Source organism: Eleutherodactylus coqui, chromosome 6, assembly GCF_035609145.1.
Source record: "Eleutherodactylus coqui strain aEleCoq1 chromosome 6, aEleCoq1.hap1, whole genome shotgun sequence".
NCBI lineage: Eukaryota > Metazoa > Chordata > Amphibia > Anura > Eleutherodactylidae > Eleutherodactylus > Eleutherodactylus coqui.
This window is the reverse complement of record NC_089842.1, coordinates 192,690,723-192,710,511: the sequence shown is the minus strand read 5'-3', so window position 1 is coordinate 192,710,511 and position 19,789 is coordinate 192,690,723. Positions and strand designations below refer to the sequence as shown.

The window sequence follows — 19,789 nt, the reverse complement described above, 5'->3', positions numbered from 1 at the left end:
TAAGCTTGATGAGGTGCGGCGGTCTCACACAGAAGGCGCTCAACAAGCTGCTCCTGGAACTACATGAAGGCAAGCGTTCCCGGGGCTTCTTGTAAATTACGTATTACAGGAACCAGTCTGAATAACGCCGTGCTCCTCAGCTGTAGGCGGAATCCGCTTGCGGAGGCCCACAGCGGATCCCAGCTCTGAGCCGGCCATGGCGCTGCATACGGCCGTGTAATGTACTGCGCATAACTGCATACTCACACAGGCGGTCATGCGCAGTACACCTTTTTTGTTGTTTGCATTTCCCGAACCCTCGTTTAGCGATGACGCGGGTACCCGCAGCCCGTATACAACGTAGTTGCGTATGGGCAGCGGGTATATCCGCGACCATGGAGCACAATAGGCTCTATGCTGCGGATAGCCGCGGTAAAATAGAACCTGCTGCGTTCTCTTTTCTGCGAGTGGATTACACAATTCCAACCCGCTAATGTGAGCGGAATTGTGTAATCAAATGCGATTGATCTGCGTATTACCGCGGATCAGACGCATGCGGAATCTAATTCCTATCCGGTCATGTGAGACCGACCTATGTTAGATCGCTACTTTTTTATTACGTGACCGGTGACCGCTCAACGAGACCACCCATCACTGCTCCATGCTCTCGGCGACCATTGGTCGCTGGGAGCAAGGAGATTTTAAATTTCCTGGGCTCCCCGACTCCTGCGCATGTGTCTGGCGTTTTGCCGGCAATCGCATGTGCAGAATTCGGGAAGGTTCACGGAGGAGGATCTCGTCGGGGTTCAAATACGGAGGCCTCCGGTAAAAAGTTTCATCTCCTCTCACCGATTGCATCGGTGAGGGGAGATGAAAGTTCAAATTTTTTTTTTTAAACTTTTACGTGATTGCCATTATCCATTGTATAACGGTGAACACGTGATCAGGAACCACTCACCGCGGCCCCCCGTGAAATCTCCATGCTCTTGGCTACGTTTTGTAGCCAGGAGCAGGGAGAATTTAAATTATCCTGGCAATCCACAGCTTTTGCGCATGCGTCCGCCATTTTGGCGACGGGCGCGTGCGCAGAAGCTGGGGTAAGGTCCGCGGATAAATCTGGGAGCCTTATGTACGTACTTTCATCCTCCCTCACGGATATGATCTTTTTAAACTTTTTAAAAACTTTTTAAAACTTTTTACACATTTTTTTTTACTTTACATGATCACTGCTATCCATTGGATAACAGTGATTATGTCCCCGGTATAATCTCTCTGCTCCTGGCTACACATGGCAGTCAGGAGCAGAGGGATTTTGAATTTCCCGGGGCTCGAGCCCCTCTGTGCACGCGCCCGATGTCAATCATTGGGTGCGCATGCGCAGAGGGGGACTTCGGGTCCCGGAACACCGGGGACATCGGCGGACCTGAGGTGAGTATTTTCACCTCCCCTCATGGATCCGATCCATGAGGGGAGGTGAAACTTTACTTTTTAAAAACTTTTTTGCACTTTTCCGCGATCGCCGTTATCCATTGATAACGGCGATCGTGGTACCAGGGACTGCTCACCGCGGTCCCCACTGACATTTCCTGCCTCCCGGCTACCTACAGGAGCCGGGAGCCAGGAGATTTTAAATCTCCCGCACCGCCGGGCCTTCTGCGCATGCAGCTGACGTAATGCCACCTGGCGCGCATTCGCAGAAAACCGGCTTCGGGGCCCGGAGCGGCAGGAGAGCGGGGAGCAGTGCGGCGGACCTCGGTGAGTATTTTCAGCTGCCCTGATGGATCCGATCTGAATTTTTAACTTTTTTTGTACTTTTATTTACTTTTTTGCGACCGGCGCTATCCATTGGATAGCGCGACCGCAATGCCGGGGGGTGGGGGGGGGTGTTTCGTACAGCCCGGGATGACAGCTCCATGCTGTCGGCTATCTGCGGACACCGACAGCATGGAGCTCTCACGTCCAGAGCCCGAGGGGCTTTATTCTCTGCAGGACACATGTTTTTACGTCCTCAGAGAATAAAGCCCACTTCGGGAGGACGTAAAAACACTATGGGCTGGTCGTTAAGGGGTTAAAGAATATGTAGCAATATTTATAAGGGGGACTGAAAAGTTTTCAGACCAACCAAGAAGGGAAAGAGCTAGGGACATGAAACTGTAATGCTAGTCAACACATTCCCCTTGAAGTTCAACACATCTGAAATTTCTTTAAGCTTTCCAAAAAAAAAACTCGGATGTTTGATTACTGAAAAACGATAATCAGTAAATCAGCCCAAAAATGGTGGTCATGAGTCTGACCTTGCCTGCAGCCTCTGTGTCTTGAATTTCTTTGGCCATGGAGATGCGGAGTGTCACCACTGTGAGGACCGTTGTTTGGTCTCAGAAATGTAGTGATGTAACAAGTTTCATGAACGATCACCAGTCATTCCAAAAATGTAGCAATAGATTTCTCAAGTTGCTTCAAAATCACCTTGGAAGTGCTGACATGTGTGCTTCTGGTCAGTGTTCAAACATTTTGGCACCCACTGAAAGCTTGTGCATATCCAATAGTTCAGGAATTATGCTCCAAATGTGTTCCTTGGATATCTGCATATCTTGTCTCAACCATTGCTTTCAGTGAGATTCGCCTATCTTCCAAAACCATGTTACAAGCACATTCAACAATTTCAGATGTTGACACCATGATGGATGATCAAGATCTTTCAGCATTTTGGGTGGAAAAATCACCTTCTGAAAGTCGGCACACCTATTCTTCACAATTGAGTACAACGGGCATTGGCCACCCAGTGTTTCTATCATGCACTCACGAATTTCCTTTGGTGTTTCATTGTCCATAAGCAGTCATAAAAACAACTTTTATTCTGTGCCACGCACCGCCCCAAAAGCTTTTTGGCCATTTAACTGAAGTGCTCTCCTCTCTGTCCATTGAGCTGCTCCATAGCTCTGATTGACAGTTGTAGTGTCCAACTAATACACTGCTACAGCTGTCAATCTGAACTGTGGAATAGCACAATAGAGAGCGCTTCAGTGGGAAGGCCTGCCTCTAGTGCACTTGCAACAGTGCCCTTTGCAAACTCAAACTTGATTTTGTCACTGCTGCAGATACGAACAGTCTTCACAAAAGTATGTCTGAACATTGCTTCCCTGCTCCTACACAGCATTGTTAGCCATTTTGCTGAACCATGAAAGTAGCCATATTTTGCTGATCCTCTACAACCCCTTTAAGGACCAAGCTCCATAAATATATAGCGCTTGGTCCTGGGCTTTAATCCTGGCCAATAGCAAAAGTTTGGCACTGAATTAAAGCTTCAGTTCCTGCAATCAAGCAGGTCAGGTCCTTGGCTGTCAGACACAGGCTGCATAGCGCTCATTGAGGTATTATGTAACGACATGGGGGACATGAATGGTAAAAAAAAGATGCAAAATAATTAAAAAATTGACAGAATAAAATAAAAATCTATATATAAAAAGGTCATCATGAGTTGATCTGCTGGGGTCCACTGCTAAGGACCGCAACGGATCCAGTGCCCACTGTCATCACGCCAATACTCAGGAGTCGGAGCAGAAGCAGTTGGCTCTGACCCTTGCGTAGTGGCCTACTGGCCAGCACTTGTAATTGCAGGCAAAATAATTGACAGCTGCGCCTGCAATTACCAAAACCAGGTACTATACAGGGGTCAAAGTCAATTTTTTTTCAGCAGGTGCCCAATCATCTAATTGGTCAGTATCCCAAGTGGTGGACCCCAGACTATCAACTATTGATAACCTATCCTGAGGAGAGGTTATTAATTGTATTTGCATGGAAAACCCCTTTAATCTACTCTAAATGTGCCAACTTTACAGTAACAGAGTTTTGGTCTTATACCCCATGCACCTTTAATAAAAAAGGGTTTCATATTAGTTACGGTCCATTCTTTTTTTGTTATATTCTTACCTGCTGCTTCCTTCAAAGCATCCGGTTTTCCACTGCATGCTGAATCTAACAATTGAACAACAAATAGAATACATTAACAAGATGTACAGTTAAAAATGTATAACAAAATTTATATTAGATATACTTGACTTAAACTTGTATTAATCCAATAAGACATGACACCCTCAAACTGAAAAGTGGCTTGAATATCTTGTCTGATATCATGCAAGGAAAGCAGAACCTTTTAGATGGAATGATTATCGTTTAGTAAAGGCGTGGGCCAACGACTGAATGATGAATGAGAATAGTTTGCTTCTCATTCGTCATTAATTTTATGCAAGCATAAGGCTTTATTCACACGAGCGTATATCAGCCGCCGTTTTTATGCCGGACAATATGCGCTACCATCTGATGTATAGGATTCTAATGAATCAGATCAGATGGGTGATTTTCCGCTGCATAAAAGCACCCGATTGGCCAAAATAGCGCATTTTGTCCGGCGTTTTTACGCACGGCAGGAAAGATAGTTCAGGAACTATCTTTCCCAGCTGGAATACCTCGGTGGTTGTATAGACTCCTATGAGAGCCAATGACAGCTGCCAGAGAAGGGAGGTGGGAGGGAGTTTAGCAGCGTGACTGCTAAACTCCCTCCCTCTTCTCTCTGTCCCTTGCCGGCTGTTTGCAATGGGAGGGGGGCGGGAGCTAGTTGCTAAGTTCCCGCCCCATCCAGCCCCTTCCTGTTGCTGGCTGCCAAGAGTGTGTGGAAACTCCCGCCCTGTCCTGCCTCCTCCCCTTGCTGAGAGCTGTCGAGGGGGCGGAAAGGGGTAATGCAGTTTAGTAGAGCTAAACTGTCTTCCCCCACCCGACAGCAATCTGGGCTCAGCGTATATGCGCTGGGCTTGGGCCGTCTGAACGGGCGCACAAACTGCAGATTTGTGTGCCCGCTCACGCGTTTTTACGGCAGCGGCAGGCAAACGTGTGAAAGAGCCCTAAAAACTGTCATTGACTCTTTCACTTATCATTTGGTTTAAATAGCGCTTGTTCAGTCTGTATAAGCGAATATGAAAGGCTGAATGATTCTCGAGTCAACAAGCCAAGAATGCTTCTGCCTGTATAAATATGCTGCACGACAGCAAAAAAGCTAGCAGTGACGTCACTCACTTGTTCAAACAAGAATCGGCTCGTCTAAAAGAGCTCTGAGGCGAGGTAGTTTTTACGCCACCATAAGCTTTCTGTGCCAAGACTGACAGTCACCGACAATTCAAAGAAGAAAAATTGTCGCATTAAGCTTTTTAGTTTATCAGGTCCAAGCCACTATCGTGCATTTCTCTTCCACCCCCCAATTTTTCTTGTGTTGTTGTAGAATTAAATTGAAATCTAGAAATACACATAAGTTAATATAAGACAGTAAAGTAAGTGGGAAAAGGTGTACTTTACTTGCAGTAGTATTCGGCTTCAATACATTAGACAGTTTAATAGAGCCACAAAATCCGTTGGATTGAGGGGTCACTGATTTCTAATAAATAAAACAAAGAGATAAAAATTAATAAACTGCAATATTTACAACAATGTAAGGAAAAAACATTTTCTGTGGTCTGGACAAAACATTTCTTGGTTTGTATTGTAAAGCCAATAATGAAATGGTCATTTTCAACCCCTTATTTTACATGCGGTGAAAAAGTTGTCTAGGAAATAGAAAAAAAAAATAGTGAAAAAACACAGTGTATAGAGTAGTATAAATAGAGACCTGTAGGGGATGCGGGCATATTCTGCTCCATCCGTGGGAACGAGCCCTTAGGGGGCCCATAAGGCCTCTCTTCTCCATATAGGGAGCCCAGTACTATGAATAAAGCATTATAGTTGGGGGCCCCATTACAGATTTTGCATGGGGGCCCAGAAGCTTCAAGTTATGCCTCTGGAGATCTGAAGACCTTTAGTTATTTGTAACAGCTTTTTTTTGTGTAGGGTACAATCATTGGGGAATGAAAATGAGTGCTAAACACAAAACCAGTCCTACTAGGATGGGTAACGTCAGGACAGAAAGCTCATCTGCCAGTCTGTAATAATTCCCTGCACCAGTAACGCCCATGAAAGAGGACAAAGGACAGTAGTATGTATTGTTATGACTGCTGGGATAAGGCTGGTCTCACACTACTGGATTTAAATTGTTACCTACATGAACGATTCACGGTATACCACACACATTACAAAAATAGAACATTCACATTGCGATTTCCACAAGCAGAAATAAAACCGCAGCATGTTCTCTTTTTGTCTGGATTCTGCACAACCGGCTATCATTGAAATCAATGGAAGCGGTCCGACCTGCGGCTCAACTGCAGTTGACATTGCGCATAGGCCATGGGTACCTGCATCATCGCCTTGCAATGGCACAAGGAATACAAATATAAAAAAACCAAAAAAAACAAAAACACTTTACTCTGAATGACGGCCATTATCCACGGACATCCACAGTACAGATAATTCAGGTAGGCAGGGTCACCAACTACGGTCAGATCGGATTTCGCTGCGAAGTCCGACCTGTCTATGTGAGACCAGCCTAAGAGCTCAGCTTTATCAGTGAGCCAGACAAACTGAGCTTTTGGGCTTAAACAGACTAAAGTGTTTGCGTACGTTTTTGCGCACATGAAAATCACGCCTGCAAAATGTAGCAAATACGCTACATTGCGACCAACGTATTTGTGCATATGTTCATCTGTCGAAACCCTTTTCACATGGGAGTGAAGCTCCATTCCTCCATGGGTCCTGTGTCATGCCAACAGTAAAGAATCCTTAGACCATTTATGTGTGGGCTTGCTTTTTATCCAAGAGAGTGGACTCAAACATTTTTTTAATAAACACCACTATGAATAAAGAATGGGATCTAAGCATCTTCCAAGAGCAACTTCCCCCAATCATCCATGTCACAATGCAAAAGGCATAACTAAGTGGCCAGAGGCACCCCTACCATGAGGCGACCCAAGACTGCTGCCTCAGGCGTCACTATTCAGAACCTCAGAGAGGTGGTGCCAGGGTTGCCGAGTAAGTCAATGGCCCGGCTAGTATTTTTTTTTTCACCGGCCATATTAATGGCTATAAAAAATAATTGCTAGCTGCGAGCTAGCTAGACAGCAATCCAAGAAACATTTCACTCACTTTGTCCACAGCTCCTGTCTGGCAGCCACTGCTGTTGTAATCAGTCTGTGACCCTGGACCTCTCTTCCCCCAGTGTCTGCGTTCCTGTACATAGCGCAGACAGCAAGGGGAGAGGTCAGAGGTTACAGACTGATTACAGCAGCAGCCGCCAGACAGGAGCTACAGATGGAGTGAATGAAATGCTTGTTGGGTTGCTGCCTAGCTGAAGGTCCACTATGGGGGACACTGTTAATACTGGGGCCACTATGTGGGACACTGTTACTACTATTACTAATGTGACCATTAAGGGGGTCACTACTACTATTGGGGACACTTTCACTGCCATTTCAGACAAGTCAAAATGTGACTGTTCTGAGTAAGAAAAAACAAGTAGTCTTGTAGATAAGATTACCTTGTAGTGGCTAACAAAAATACATGATGTTATAGCGAGCTTTCCAAGTTACTTAGGGTTCTTTCTCATGCTTAACCCTAAGTAGCTTGGAAAGCTCGCCATAACATCATGTAATTTTGTTAGCCATTAAAAGGTATCATATCTACAGGATTACTTGGTTACTCTTGCTAAAAACAATCACATTTTGCTCTATTGGCTAACACTTCAAACAAGTCTCAATGGTCCAAATATATGTTGGGTATCTTGTTCATTGGCGCTTTCGATGCATGTAAAATAAGTGTTTTGTTTTTTAATAATAAACTCCAAGCACACTGGTGGGTGAAAGGCGCTACCAGAACATGCTACATTTTTTTACGCACATATTATACGCAATGTATATATGCAAGTGTGAATGGATCAATGAAAATCAATGTACTTTTATTGACTACATTCACCATGCAAGTACTTTGTGCACATAATTCACTATTAAATTACATTTATGTGAGCCAGCCCTTAGATGGACGACCTTTCCCTCTGCATGTACAGTATGTATTAGCTGCATATACAGTATTTTAATATCACCTACAGCAAGTAGTTTGTCAAGGCAGCAACATTTAAAGCTGAATTTACAAAAGGCTTCCAAGTATATTGTTTGTCAAATACAAAACAAAAGTAGATATAAGCACAGCCCAATGTCAAGTACAAGTACATTATACCTCATCACATAATACTTTGTTATTCATCTTTATTGACGATTTCTCCAGCGCTTTAAAAGCTTTGATGGGATTTGAGAGAGCGTGAGTGAGATCTGCAAAACAAGACATTACAACATCCCACAGTCTTATAAGTGTGTGAAAGGAACGTTAAGAAATACTGTCATAGTGCCAAATAGAAATATTTAGAAAGCCAAGTATAAACACTAGTGCAACCAATATAGTTTATAGCTTTTAGAGTCATTATAGTGAAGTGCTTCCCATAAAATACTGCATATCCCCTAATATATTTGGAGCCCCCCACTACAGGTAGATATAGTGGGGGGCTATTTCGCAGCAGCTTTGTTGATCCAGCAAAGGAAAACTAAGGCACCATTCACACCATGTTATTCACTACGTCTAGGGTATCTGTCTGGGATTACGTCTTAATCCCCCCAAAAAAGGGATTCAGATGGAACCCCACGATGGAAATACTGTAGCCATTTCTGTTGCTGAAAAGGAGACTAATAGGTCTGGGTTTCAGCAGGGTTCCAGTCATTACCTGCGTTGTTAGCTGGAAAAAAAAGAAGTGTTCCACTATGTAATTCTTTCTGGCTCAAGCAGGAAAGTTAGAAGCTTTGTCTGACCTATTGTAAAAAAAGCCCGTAAAAACAAGGAGGCCGGAGGGACGAACCAATGCAGAAGAGGAAGATTCAGAAGAATGTTCACGCTAGAGAGGTGGAAGACAGTGGAAAGGTTGAGAGAGGAAGAGAGGCACTTGTGCATAAAATGTAGAGCAAGCATTGTTCATAGCCCCTTCACACAAGCATATGCGCAAAAATGTGCGTCTGACCGCAACATGTTTCTGCCATGAACGATGTGTTTTTACATGCGTATTGGCACATATTACTGAACATTTTGTGCTCGCAGGGCCATGGTCGTGGGGCACATTCCCACCGTGATTGAAAAGACTATTTAGCCTAATGAGGTTTAGATGTGTTTTTGTTTTCACAGAAACTGCTCAGCGTATTGTGTATTTGCCCATATTTCGTGCGTATTTGCGCATCTCCCATAAAATTCTATGTGGAGCTTTGGTGCACAAAAATAGAGCGCGTGCAAAAAGGGGCATTAAGAGTGAACCAGTTGAAATCAATGGTTCTATTCTCTGTATTTTGCTTGTGCAAATACGTTCATGTGAACGGGCCCTTAGGCCTGCAGCACACTAGAGTATTTTGGGGGCTTTGTACTATACATGTTAATACACAGGCAGCACATGGCCCCATTACAGGCTTATGAGGTAAAAAAATGAATTGCATGCCCTATTACTGATTAAATAAAACTATATGACAATGCATGTCAGTGTGCAGAGTCTGTGTATAGCAGGCAACACATGAATGGGTGCCTGCGTGCCGACCGATGAGAGTTGTGCCTGCATTATGGCTTGCGTGCATCTAGCCTTAGACAACATACATAGTTACATTGTCATTAAAGTACAAGTGTAAATCCATCTTTTCTATCTTGTTATAATAGTTTTGCTCTACATGTTGGCAAAATGAAAACCTTAACCCTTTCATGACCAAGTGTCATTGATGCTCTTGTGTCCGGGTGACATTCTGAAGTTCCATTATTAAAAAAAAAATCATAACTTTTATTTTTCCAATGACATATCTACGTGACTGCTTGTTTTCTTTGCAGGACAAGTGAGCTGCAGCATTCAGACTTGCTCTCCTGGCATCAGCGCTCACATCTTAAGAGTCATGGTGCCAGGAGTTCAGGAATGATTGACTGCAGCGATCACCTGGCTTCTAGTGACATCAGCTGTCACAAAAAACACTGGGATCACAGCGGGACTGCAGTGCTGGATCCCGGCAGCAGCGGAGTGGTAAGTATAGCTCAGTTTGTTATTTTACTACAGGCAGCCCTACTGAAGAGATGCTGTCTGGTAACTGGATAATCCCTTTTAATTCTTGCTGTTTAGTATGTGTTTTCTTTGAGCATCCAGATTTTACACCCTATTCGCACACTGCAGATTTTTAGCATGCAATTTTTAAGCCGGAATCAGAATGTACACCCAAGAAAAGGAAGAAAAGTATCAGTCTAAGTTAAATTTTTTTCGTTGTTTAGGCTGAAGTTCCGGGTTTTGACATGAACAAATCTATATATACTGGTCACATAACACCCTCCAATCTATAGGTAGAAACATAGTACATTTAAATGACTGCATTTTCCAATGTGCTGATTGAAAGTGCTTTTAGTTATTCTGCTGACATTGAGAATTACAGACATGTTAAATTTACCTGCCAAGGATTCTGGTACATAATCTTTCACTTCCACATAGACAAAAAGAGATGGCATTGTAAGTGCCATGTTACTCTCACTCCGAAGGCACATATGATGGTAGCCTGGCAACAAAATCAAAGTGACATCTTGAATTATAAAAACATCTTGCATGTAGGATGCTGAATTACAATACAAAAAGGGGTGAGTTTCTCAATGTGTTGTAAGTTTAAAGGGAACCCGTCATCTGTTTTTTATTACCCTAACCTGGGCAGTATGAAACTGAAACAGGCTTCCTCTTTACAAAGAAATACATTTTATTCTGAAATGCTGCAATGCTGCCCACTACTTAAAGGCCCACAACATGGTCATGTGACTGCCACAGCCACAAAGCTGCTCATGTTGGTTGATGATTAGCTATTGCGGTCACATGTCCTGTTTACAGGGCATCATTGCTACTGCAGCAGGAAGTGGAGAACACTGGGGACTAGGTACCATTAGAACAGGAGCAGCAAGGAAACAGGTGCAGTGGGTAAGCCTTTTTGTCATGTTTTTCCACCATACTTGAACAGCTTTCAAAATTTGGGGGGGCTGGAGAAACCTCTGTAAGATGCTGTACTCTGCCTACCAGTGTGTGTTGCGGTGGGTGTCAAGGATGGAAAGGGGGTCGAGGTACTAGGGGGGTCTTCCTCTGGCTCAAGGCCCACTGAGGAAGTCACCTTTTCCCCTGTGGGCCAATCTGAGCCTTGCCACCAGGAGTCTCTACTAAATTGACGTCCACCACCTGTTGTCAAGTGATATTATCTCTGTTACTTGAATTAGCAGAATAGAGAATAGAAAACATAGGACTCATCCCCCTCATTCAACTCTATGAGAGCAAATGGGAGTGGGGGGAGGATAACGGACAGAAGCAGAGACTCACAGGTGCTGATAGAGCCAATAGTGAGTGATTTGCAGCATGTTTATCACATCTCCACTGCTCAGTACCACTGTACACTGTCCTATATAATGATGTTATGTCTCTATATGTGTTACAGACAGAAAGCAGAATCCATAGTTCTCTATACACAGTGTATAGAACACTGCACAGCAACAGAGAACTGAGAATTAGATGTACAGCCCGCAGACGGGGAAAAATAAGGAAAATACAGGATATATGTCATATAATTGCCAGATATGCAGTTTTTTTCCTAATGTACATATAAAAAGGCCACTCATTCTGAAAAGTTAATTACACTTTGAAGTTGGCATAAGCGGATCCTGAAAACTATGCAATATTTAACACGCAGTTGCAAAATACCAGACTGCTAATAACACCTACTCCATGGTACTTGTTAATTTTTTTCTGTATGTAGCAGGGATGTGACAGCGGTAGAGTTTCTTAGTCACAGTAATACAACACATTTATCAAAGTCTAATGAGATTTTTGCTATGCAAAATTAGAGCACATGTACCCAAATCAGACTGTTACTAAGTTACTGTACAGCTTATGCATATTTTATAACAGTCATTAGTATTAAAAGTGTTGCCCAGGAAATTTACTATTGATGACTTATCCTCAGGATCAGTGGGGGTCCACCGCATAGGATCTCCACTGATCAGCGACACTGGCATAACTATAGGGGATTCGGTTGCACCCGGGCCCAGGAGCCTCAGGGGCCCATAAGGCCTCTCTTCTCTATATAGGGAGCACAGTACTATGAATATAACATTATAGTTGGGGGCCCTGTTACAGGTTTTGCATGGGGGCCCAGGAACTTCAAGTTGAGCCTCTGGACAGCGAGCATATTGTATCTGCTTGGTTTGCTACGTCAGGCACATTTTGCATTGAATTATTTGGAAACTGTTCCTATAGTACCAAACTGGGCTGCTGCAATATTGACAGTGCTATCTGTGTTCAACGCTATCTGTATTGACAGCCATCAGCTGATCAATAGGTATACCGAGAGACAAACCCCTGCTGATGAACTATTGACTTAGGCTTCCTGCACATGGCCGAGTGCGATATCGGGCCATGCAACTCAGCCTGATATTGCACTCGTGAACGTGTGATCTCCCTGCACAAAAATGCCTCCCATAACTTCAGTACAGTTGCAGTGCTGGAGGATGCTGTTTCCCATTGTTTTCAATGGGAGACCTGGCATTGCACTTGCGTGCACATTGTGCGATGTGTTTTCCGGCCCCATAGAAAACAATGGACAATGCATTCCAAAGAACGCACAAAGATAGAGCAAAGGAATGGGGTTCATATTAGTGCAACATTTGTGCATCTTGCTGGGCACTAATCTTGCGCGATTTTCTCAGTCATGTGAAAGCAGGCTTATTCTGAGAATAAAGATAATAAACTTTTACCAGTAGCTCATCCAGAACCCCACTGGGGTAGGACTCCTTAGCGATGCAACTTAGCGATTTATTCTGAGGATAGGACATCAAAAGTAAAAGTTCCGTTCAATCCCGTTAAGGTGCCTGTGCACTCGGCAGATGATGAACAGTAACCATATGCGGATCACGGCTAATTGCAGAGGTATAGCTCGACAATTAGAGGCAATCCTTAGAGACATTTATCATGTGATATTTTGGTAAATATGTTACAGATATACTAACATTAATGACAGTAGTGAGTCAACCTGTCAACATGTCTCAGCAATAGTGGATCTCCACTTTAAAGGGGTTGTACCAGAATTTCAAGTTATCCCCTATCCACAAGATAGGGGATAACTTGCTTATTTGTGGGGATCTCACTGCTGAGACCCTGAAAATTGAAAGAATGGGGTTCCTGTGTTCCTTGTCCTCCTCACTGCGGGGTTACTGCACCCTCTGCAGTGAGGAAGAGACTGAATCGCTGGTTGTGCAGGTGCACCAACACTCCATTCACTTTGAATAGGGCTCCCGAGTTACACGAAGTAAGGCTGCTCACACCGGCTTTAGGGTAAGTTCAGGGTTTCCATATTTCTGTTCTGTTTTTGAAACTGAAATAAAATAAAAAAACATCCGCTTTTTTCCCCCATTCACTTCAATTGGGTTTAAAAAAACCCAGAAAGCATATAGAAAGGCTTCAGTTTGCTTGCGTTCTGTTAGGTTTCCATTTTTTATGGGAAAATAACAGTCTGCAGCGTATTTTTCCACCCTCCAAAAAAAGGAAAACCTGTTCAAACAGAAGCAAACTAAAGCCTTTCCATTTGCTTTCCGTTTTTTGAAACCCCATTGAAGTGAATCAGGAAAAAAACTGATTTTTTTAACGTTTTATTTCAGTTTCTCTCCGACAAAAACGGAGCAGAGAAATGGAAACCCTGAACTGACCCTAACGCCAGTGTGAAACCAAACTAACTTCATGCAATTCCAGAAAAAATTTCCATGTCTCGAATAATATTCTTTACATTTGTATTGGCAGGACAATAGAATATTACTTCTACCTACCTGATCTAATCACATCAACTGGAATGATTCGATGCCCAATAAATTTTCCTCCTTCCTCAAATGCTGCGACTCTTAGAGATGCCATCTCTGGCATAAGGATCTGGAAGGTGATTCAGCAAAAAAAAATTAACAAAGCCTCTGCATATGTTCATAGCAAGCCTACAATTTACGTAATGTATAAAGTACAGTGACGTCCTTATTGTGCAAGTCTTAATAAAAGGTCATGAAAATATTTTATAGACTAAACATGAAAGGTAGTGGTGAGCGAACCAAAACAGTCAAACCCTGGATTTTGGTCAAACTTTGCCAAAAGTTCAGTTTGGTGCAAACCCAAACCTGCTAAAATGCTTTTTCCTTAAAAAGAAGGAAAAAGAAAAAGGAGGGAAAAACCAGGGCCTGTCATTTGTCTGACAGAGGAGGACGCCCTCTAGACACCCTGGGTGGGGGATAGTGACTGGGAGTTGGAAACCTTGAAAATGTATAATGTTCAAGTACAATCGTATTACGTTTTAGTACATTTTTGCTGTGTGCAAAATAAAACTAGTGCAAAGCCGAAATTTGAAGTAATTTGGTGGCCCTGAGCCTTTATGTCTGTGGTGTCAACACCCTTGAATGAAGAAGAAAGCAAAACCAGGAAGCGAGTAACCCCCAGTTTGCCACAATATACACATTCGTACTTTGCCTGTAAAATATACAAATACTCATATTCCCTAAGGCCCTATTCACAAGAGGGATTATAGGTTTGCTTTGGAATTGGCATGAATTCCTCAGCATATTGGCGGCAAGGAAGTGCTCTATACATTCTAATGGAAATATGCTCCATAGTCCACATGGAGTTTTTTTTTGCAGGAAGTGGATTTATGGCGTACATTCCCATTTTAATGAATTAGCTCAGATTCCATGCAGATTCTGTGTCAAATCTATGTGTGCACATAGTCCGTGGCAAGGAATACATTCTAATGGAAATTCTCTTTTGTACTATACAAAAATCAAGATTGCATATGGTGCATTGCTTAAGGGCTCCTTCATCCTGGCGAGGGCGATATTGTGCTGTGATTCATGAGATCACGATGTTCTCCCACTGTTTTCAATGGGGCCAGCGCTGCTGAAGGATATTCCCTGCTGCAGCTGTCACAGCCGTGGCAGGGGATCGTGATGTTCTCCCATTGAGGATAATGAGCGATATTGCAAAATGAAAAGACATGTTGCAATTTTTTTTTTCACGCAGCATCGCAGGAGTGAAAACATTGCAAATGAGAATGAAACCATTGAAAATTATAGGTTTCATAATCATGTGTTTTCACTCTCTCTCGCATCGCGAAACCCCCCCCAAAAAAACGCATAATTTTCTCGCCAATGGGAAGACGCCCTAAAACAGAAGTGTATAATAGCCTCACATTACCTTTTCAAACACATATGGCTCTTCTTTCCATACAGGATTTATTGAGTTTGCAGTAGAGGTTAATTTGGTTTTGTACTTGCGCTTGGGATCTCCAGGCAGCCCAAAAAGCTCAACTTCAACATAGCTTTTCACACTTTTGTCAGACAGGAACTGACCTGAGATTATCTGGGGAGAGAACACCTCGATGATCATGTGTTTGTGTGGTTGCATAATAGCAGCGGTAGTCAGAATTCTTTCAGTAATCTTGTTCCTATTCTGTTAGTCAATTGCTAACTCTGGAAACCTAAAGCCAAGTACCAACTGCATTTTCGCCAATCAGTTAAAGGGTAGTGCAAAGTATTGCAGGGTTGTCTCATTCAAATTAATTGGACAAAGCTGCAACATACTGCACTGCTGCTGCAAAAAGTACGGCATCCTCATGCCTCAGGACTACATCTCTGCAATAGAGAAAAGGGAGACTTACCACCAGTCTAACAGTAACAGCATGTTATGTATACAGTATCATTGCCCATACACAGAACAGTACACTAAATGGTCACGTGTCTATAGGTCCAAACAACATAATGTGATAGGGAAGCACCACAACTTACATTCTTTACCATTGATAAAGTCTTTCGCTTAAACAAAGGGTTAAAGCAACATATTTTTAAAAAGTAACTGAACGGCTCAAGAAACGTCTACCATCTTACATAGTGTTTTCAGCTTTGTTCATAGCTGAATCTGAGGTTCCATTTGGAGCCTTCAGCGCAGATCTGTTCCAAAATTCCAGACAAAATAGCACAGCATACTGGCTATTTCATTCACAAAAATGACAAAGGGTATGACAGAAGTGAAACAGACCCCATTGTAATCAATAGGGTCTATCTGACATCATTCACTTCCATCATAGGACAGATCTGCTTCCAGCTGTCAATCAGTTTTTCTGTTACTTAGGCTATGTTTACACCTGCATTACCTTGTGTTCTGGTAGCCTGCTCTGATATGGGAGCAGGAAAGGGGAATCCCCTGGCCGAATGGATCCATCTTCTGACGGAACCGAACAGTGCCAAATGGACCCCATTGACTTTAATGGTGTCTGTTTGCTCTCCATTCAGCTGTCCAGCATTTTACCAAATAAAAAGTCCTTCATGAAGAACTTTTTCTTCTGGCAGTTTGTGCCGGATCTGTGACGGAACCTCTGAACGGAGGTTTCTAATGCATATGCAAACATAGCTTAAAAAAAGCGGAATGATAAATGTAGATGTGAGCTGAGCCTAAATGGTAAAATCTGATAAGCAAGGTACCAGTAACTTACTGTAATTGAAAGTGTGTTGGCCACAACCACATCGATACGGTCAACTGTAAAGGGATCAAATTGCTTGTCTGCACGCCTCATGAATTCGTGTTTTAGTATGTACCCACTGCTGCCATTAAACTCAAAGCAAGCCATATTTTGCTGCATTGCCAAATCTAGGAACAAAATGATACAATCACAAGATACAGATCATGTATCATACTGCTAAGAACTGCTAGTGGGTGATTTGATAAAACAGATAAAACTGACCCATCGTTTGGAAGTTGAGTGCCACCATCTGACATCCTGCATTCCAGAACATTTGAGGCATGTAATTAGAGGAATCCATCCTGGTTCCCTTTGGATAAATTCGACTCATTTGCCTCTTATTATATCTGAATAGACTGTGAAGGAAATGAAGCTCTGCAAGTAAAGAATTAGTAGTATGCGATACATCATTAAACGCTATTGGCCAAACCCTGTGGAAATTACACCATTTGACCTTTTATTGGTTGCAAAATAAAGGATACTCAATAAATTGCACTGGAAACCTGGTTAGTAGATCATAGGCTTTAGTTTCCACAAATGAAGAAATCACATAACTTTGATTCTTTTCTGGAGGTAAAAACAAAAAGAAAACTTTGAAAACTGTGAGGCTACGTTCATACCACTATCTCCTGATCTACACGTCTAACACGCCTAATAGACAAACTTATACCAAAAAAGTATATATGTTCCACTGTAATACATTGGGCTAGCATTGCGTTAATGAGAACCTGTCACCAAATATGAGCACCATAAGCTAAGTTATGTTGTTCATATGGCAGGTTCCCCAGAGCCTGAGAGGTATTTCTTATAATTACCCAGATCACCAATTCAGTGCTGTCACCTTTGAAAGTCAGCGCAGACCGTGTAGCTGAACCGCTGGCTGCATGCTGTGCATACATACTCCTGTTGATTGCTATGGGAGTCAGTGGTCCAGCTGCACAGTCCATGCTGACTTGGTATAAAAAATACCTACCCAGACTCCAGGGAACCTGCTGTATGAGCACCATAAATAGTGATAGGTTCTCTTTAAAGGGTATCTGTCACTTACTTTTAGCCCTATAAACTAAGCTTATGGGCTGAAAGTAGGTGACCAGCTGAGTTAAAGATGTGTTATACATACTTCCCGTGTCATTCCCCCGGTGTCATCCCTGAAAGGCGCCACTCAATCCATTGGTCAGCACACTAAGCAGTTTGTCCGTTGTATTTTTGTAATGGGTGGACTTCTTAGCAGCGCCACTCTGCACTGCAGTCTCAGTCTCCAGCGAAACACCGGGAGGCAACGATGGGGAAGGCAAGTATAAAACTTACTTACCCAGACTCCACGGGTCACCTACTTTCAGTCCATAAACTTGGTTTATTAGCAAAAAGTAGGTAACAGAGCTTGGAGCTCAAAATGTAGGTGACAGAGTTTCTTTAACTATATTGAAACTTGTATTCAACACTGTATTCATTGCAACGTATTCTGCATTGTAGTCAATGGCAGAGTTGTATAGGCAAACAAAGTCATACATCTGGAGGTTCTTTTGGCAGACCATTACAAACAGTCCCACCAAATATAATTACTAAGTATGATGTGACCCTAGACTTACACAAAATAATAAGGGCTCCTTGACACTGGCGATCGTGATATTGCACAGTTTTGTTCAGGAGATTTTAAATATCAAGGACTACTTCCTGTAATTCTCTGTGTTTGGCTGCTACTAATTAAATACAAGTTTCTACAAAACTACTGCACAGATATACACAATATTGCTGATTGATATGTGTCATCATTTGCAATTTTTCTAAGTTCAGTTCATGAGCAAAAGTTGTCAAAAACTGATTACTGAATCTGATCCATTGAGTTGCATGTAATTTAGTACACTCCTGTGGACTGCAACTAGTTCAAGAAATGGGAAAATGTTGCTGTAAAAAGTCTGTCTATAACCCTCACTTTATGATGTTTGTCATAATAAAGTTACATTTAGCTTCTTGTACTTAGATTATATATATGTACTAGCTTACCTGTCGCGCGTTGCTGCGAAGACATACATACATACATACACTCATTTTTATATATCTAGATAACAACCAATCACAGCACAGCTTTCATGTCACCTCAGTGGTATAATATATAACAACCAATCGCAGCGCAGCTTGCATGTTACCTCAGCTTTATAATATATAACACCCAATCACAGCGTAGCTTTCATGCTACCTCAGCAGTATAATATATAACAACCAATCACAGCGCAGCTTTCATGTTACCTCAGCAGTAAGAGAAATAACAACCAATCACAGCGCAACTTTTATTCTGCCTCAGCAATATAAAAATTAGCAACCAATCACAGCGCAGCATTCATTTTACCTCAGCGGTATAATATATAGCGACCAATCACAGCACAGCTTTCATGTAGTATAAGAAGTAGCAACCAATCACAGCACAGCTTTCATGTTGCCTCAGCAGTATAATATATAGCAACCAATCACAGCACAGCTTTTATTTTACCTCAGCATTCTCAATATCCAGCAATTGTCTTGCGGAACATTCAGCGGATGCATCATTTTGTAGTTGAACACGCATCCCGTTGCTCGTAATGCTTTTTGCTTTTGTGCTTGAGATGGAAATCAAACGATCTTTGTCTGGGGGGTATAACTGTCGACGATACTCGCACGGGCGCCACCTATCGTAGGATAGATGTACTATGCCAGAAACCTTCCCAGGAGTGTACTCAACTACTTCCCAAAAGTTTCATGGTGATTAGATGAATGATGTAGTAATGCATAAAGGACAGACAGACAGACATACATTCATTTTTATATATATATAGATGATATCAGGAAGTAAGAGAATTAGATTCCGTACGTTAAATTTGGACGCTAATTCTTTTGCACTTCGAATTGAATAATTGAGTTGGGATGCATTAACTTTTCCTATTTATGACATAAAGACTTGAAATTTGGCACGAGCATTGATTATAACATCGGGAAGTGAGAGAATTAGATTCCGTACTTAAAATTTGGATGCTAATTCTTTTGCGCTTAGAATTGAATAATCGAGTTGGGACACATTAACTTTTCCTATTTATGACAATCAATGCTCGTACCAAATTTCAGGTTTCTATGACATTGGGAAGTGAGAGAATTAGATTCCGTACGTAAAATTTGGACGCTAATTCTTTTGCGCTTAGAATTGAATAATCGAGTTGGGACCTATTAACTTTTCCTATTTATGACATAATCAATGCTCGTGCCAAATTTCAGGTTTCTATGACATTGGGAAGTGA

At 42.4% G+C, this 19,789-nt stretch overlaps 1 protein-coding gene across 1 annotated transcript in view; it reads right to left on the bottom strand.

The window, feature by feature from the left end:
- Nucleotides 1–19,789, bottom strand: part of PLCB2 (phospholipase C beta 2) — a 163,246-nt gene that overhangs the window by 24,324 nt on the left and 119,133 nt on the right. The window contains exons 17-25 of the mRNA XM_066608520.1: nucleotides 17,006–17,090; nucleotides 16,746–16,870; nucleotides 16,497–16,651; nucleotides 15,203–15,367; nucleotides 13,801–13,900; nucleotides 10,404–10,508; nucleotides 8,131–8,222; nucleotides 5,326–5,404; nucleotides 3,910–3,954 (exon numbers count right to left, since the gene is read on the bottom strand). Coding sequence (XP_066464617.1) covers nucleotides 3,910–3,954; nucleotides 5,326–5,404; nucleotides 8,131–8,222; nucleotides 10,404–10,508; nucleotides 13,801–13,900; nucleotides 15,203–15,367; nucleotides 16,497–16,651; nucleotides 16,746–16,870; nucleotides 17,006–17,090 — 951 coding nt within the window. The remainder of the gene's footprint in view (nucleotides 1–3,909; nucleotides 3,955–5,325; nucleotides 5,405–8,130; nucleotides 8,223–10,403; nucleotides 10,509–13,800; nucleotides 13,901–15,202; nucleotides 15,368–16,496; nucleotides 16,652–16,745; nucleotides 16,871–17,005; nucleotides 17,091–19,789) is intronic.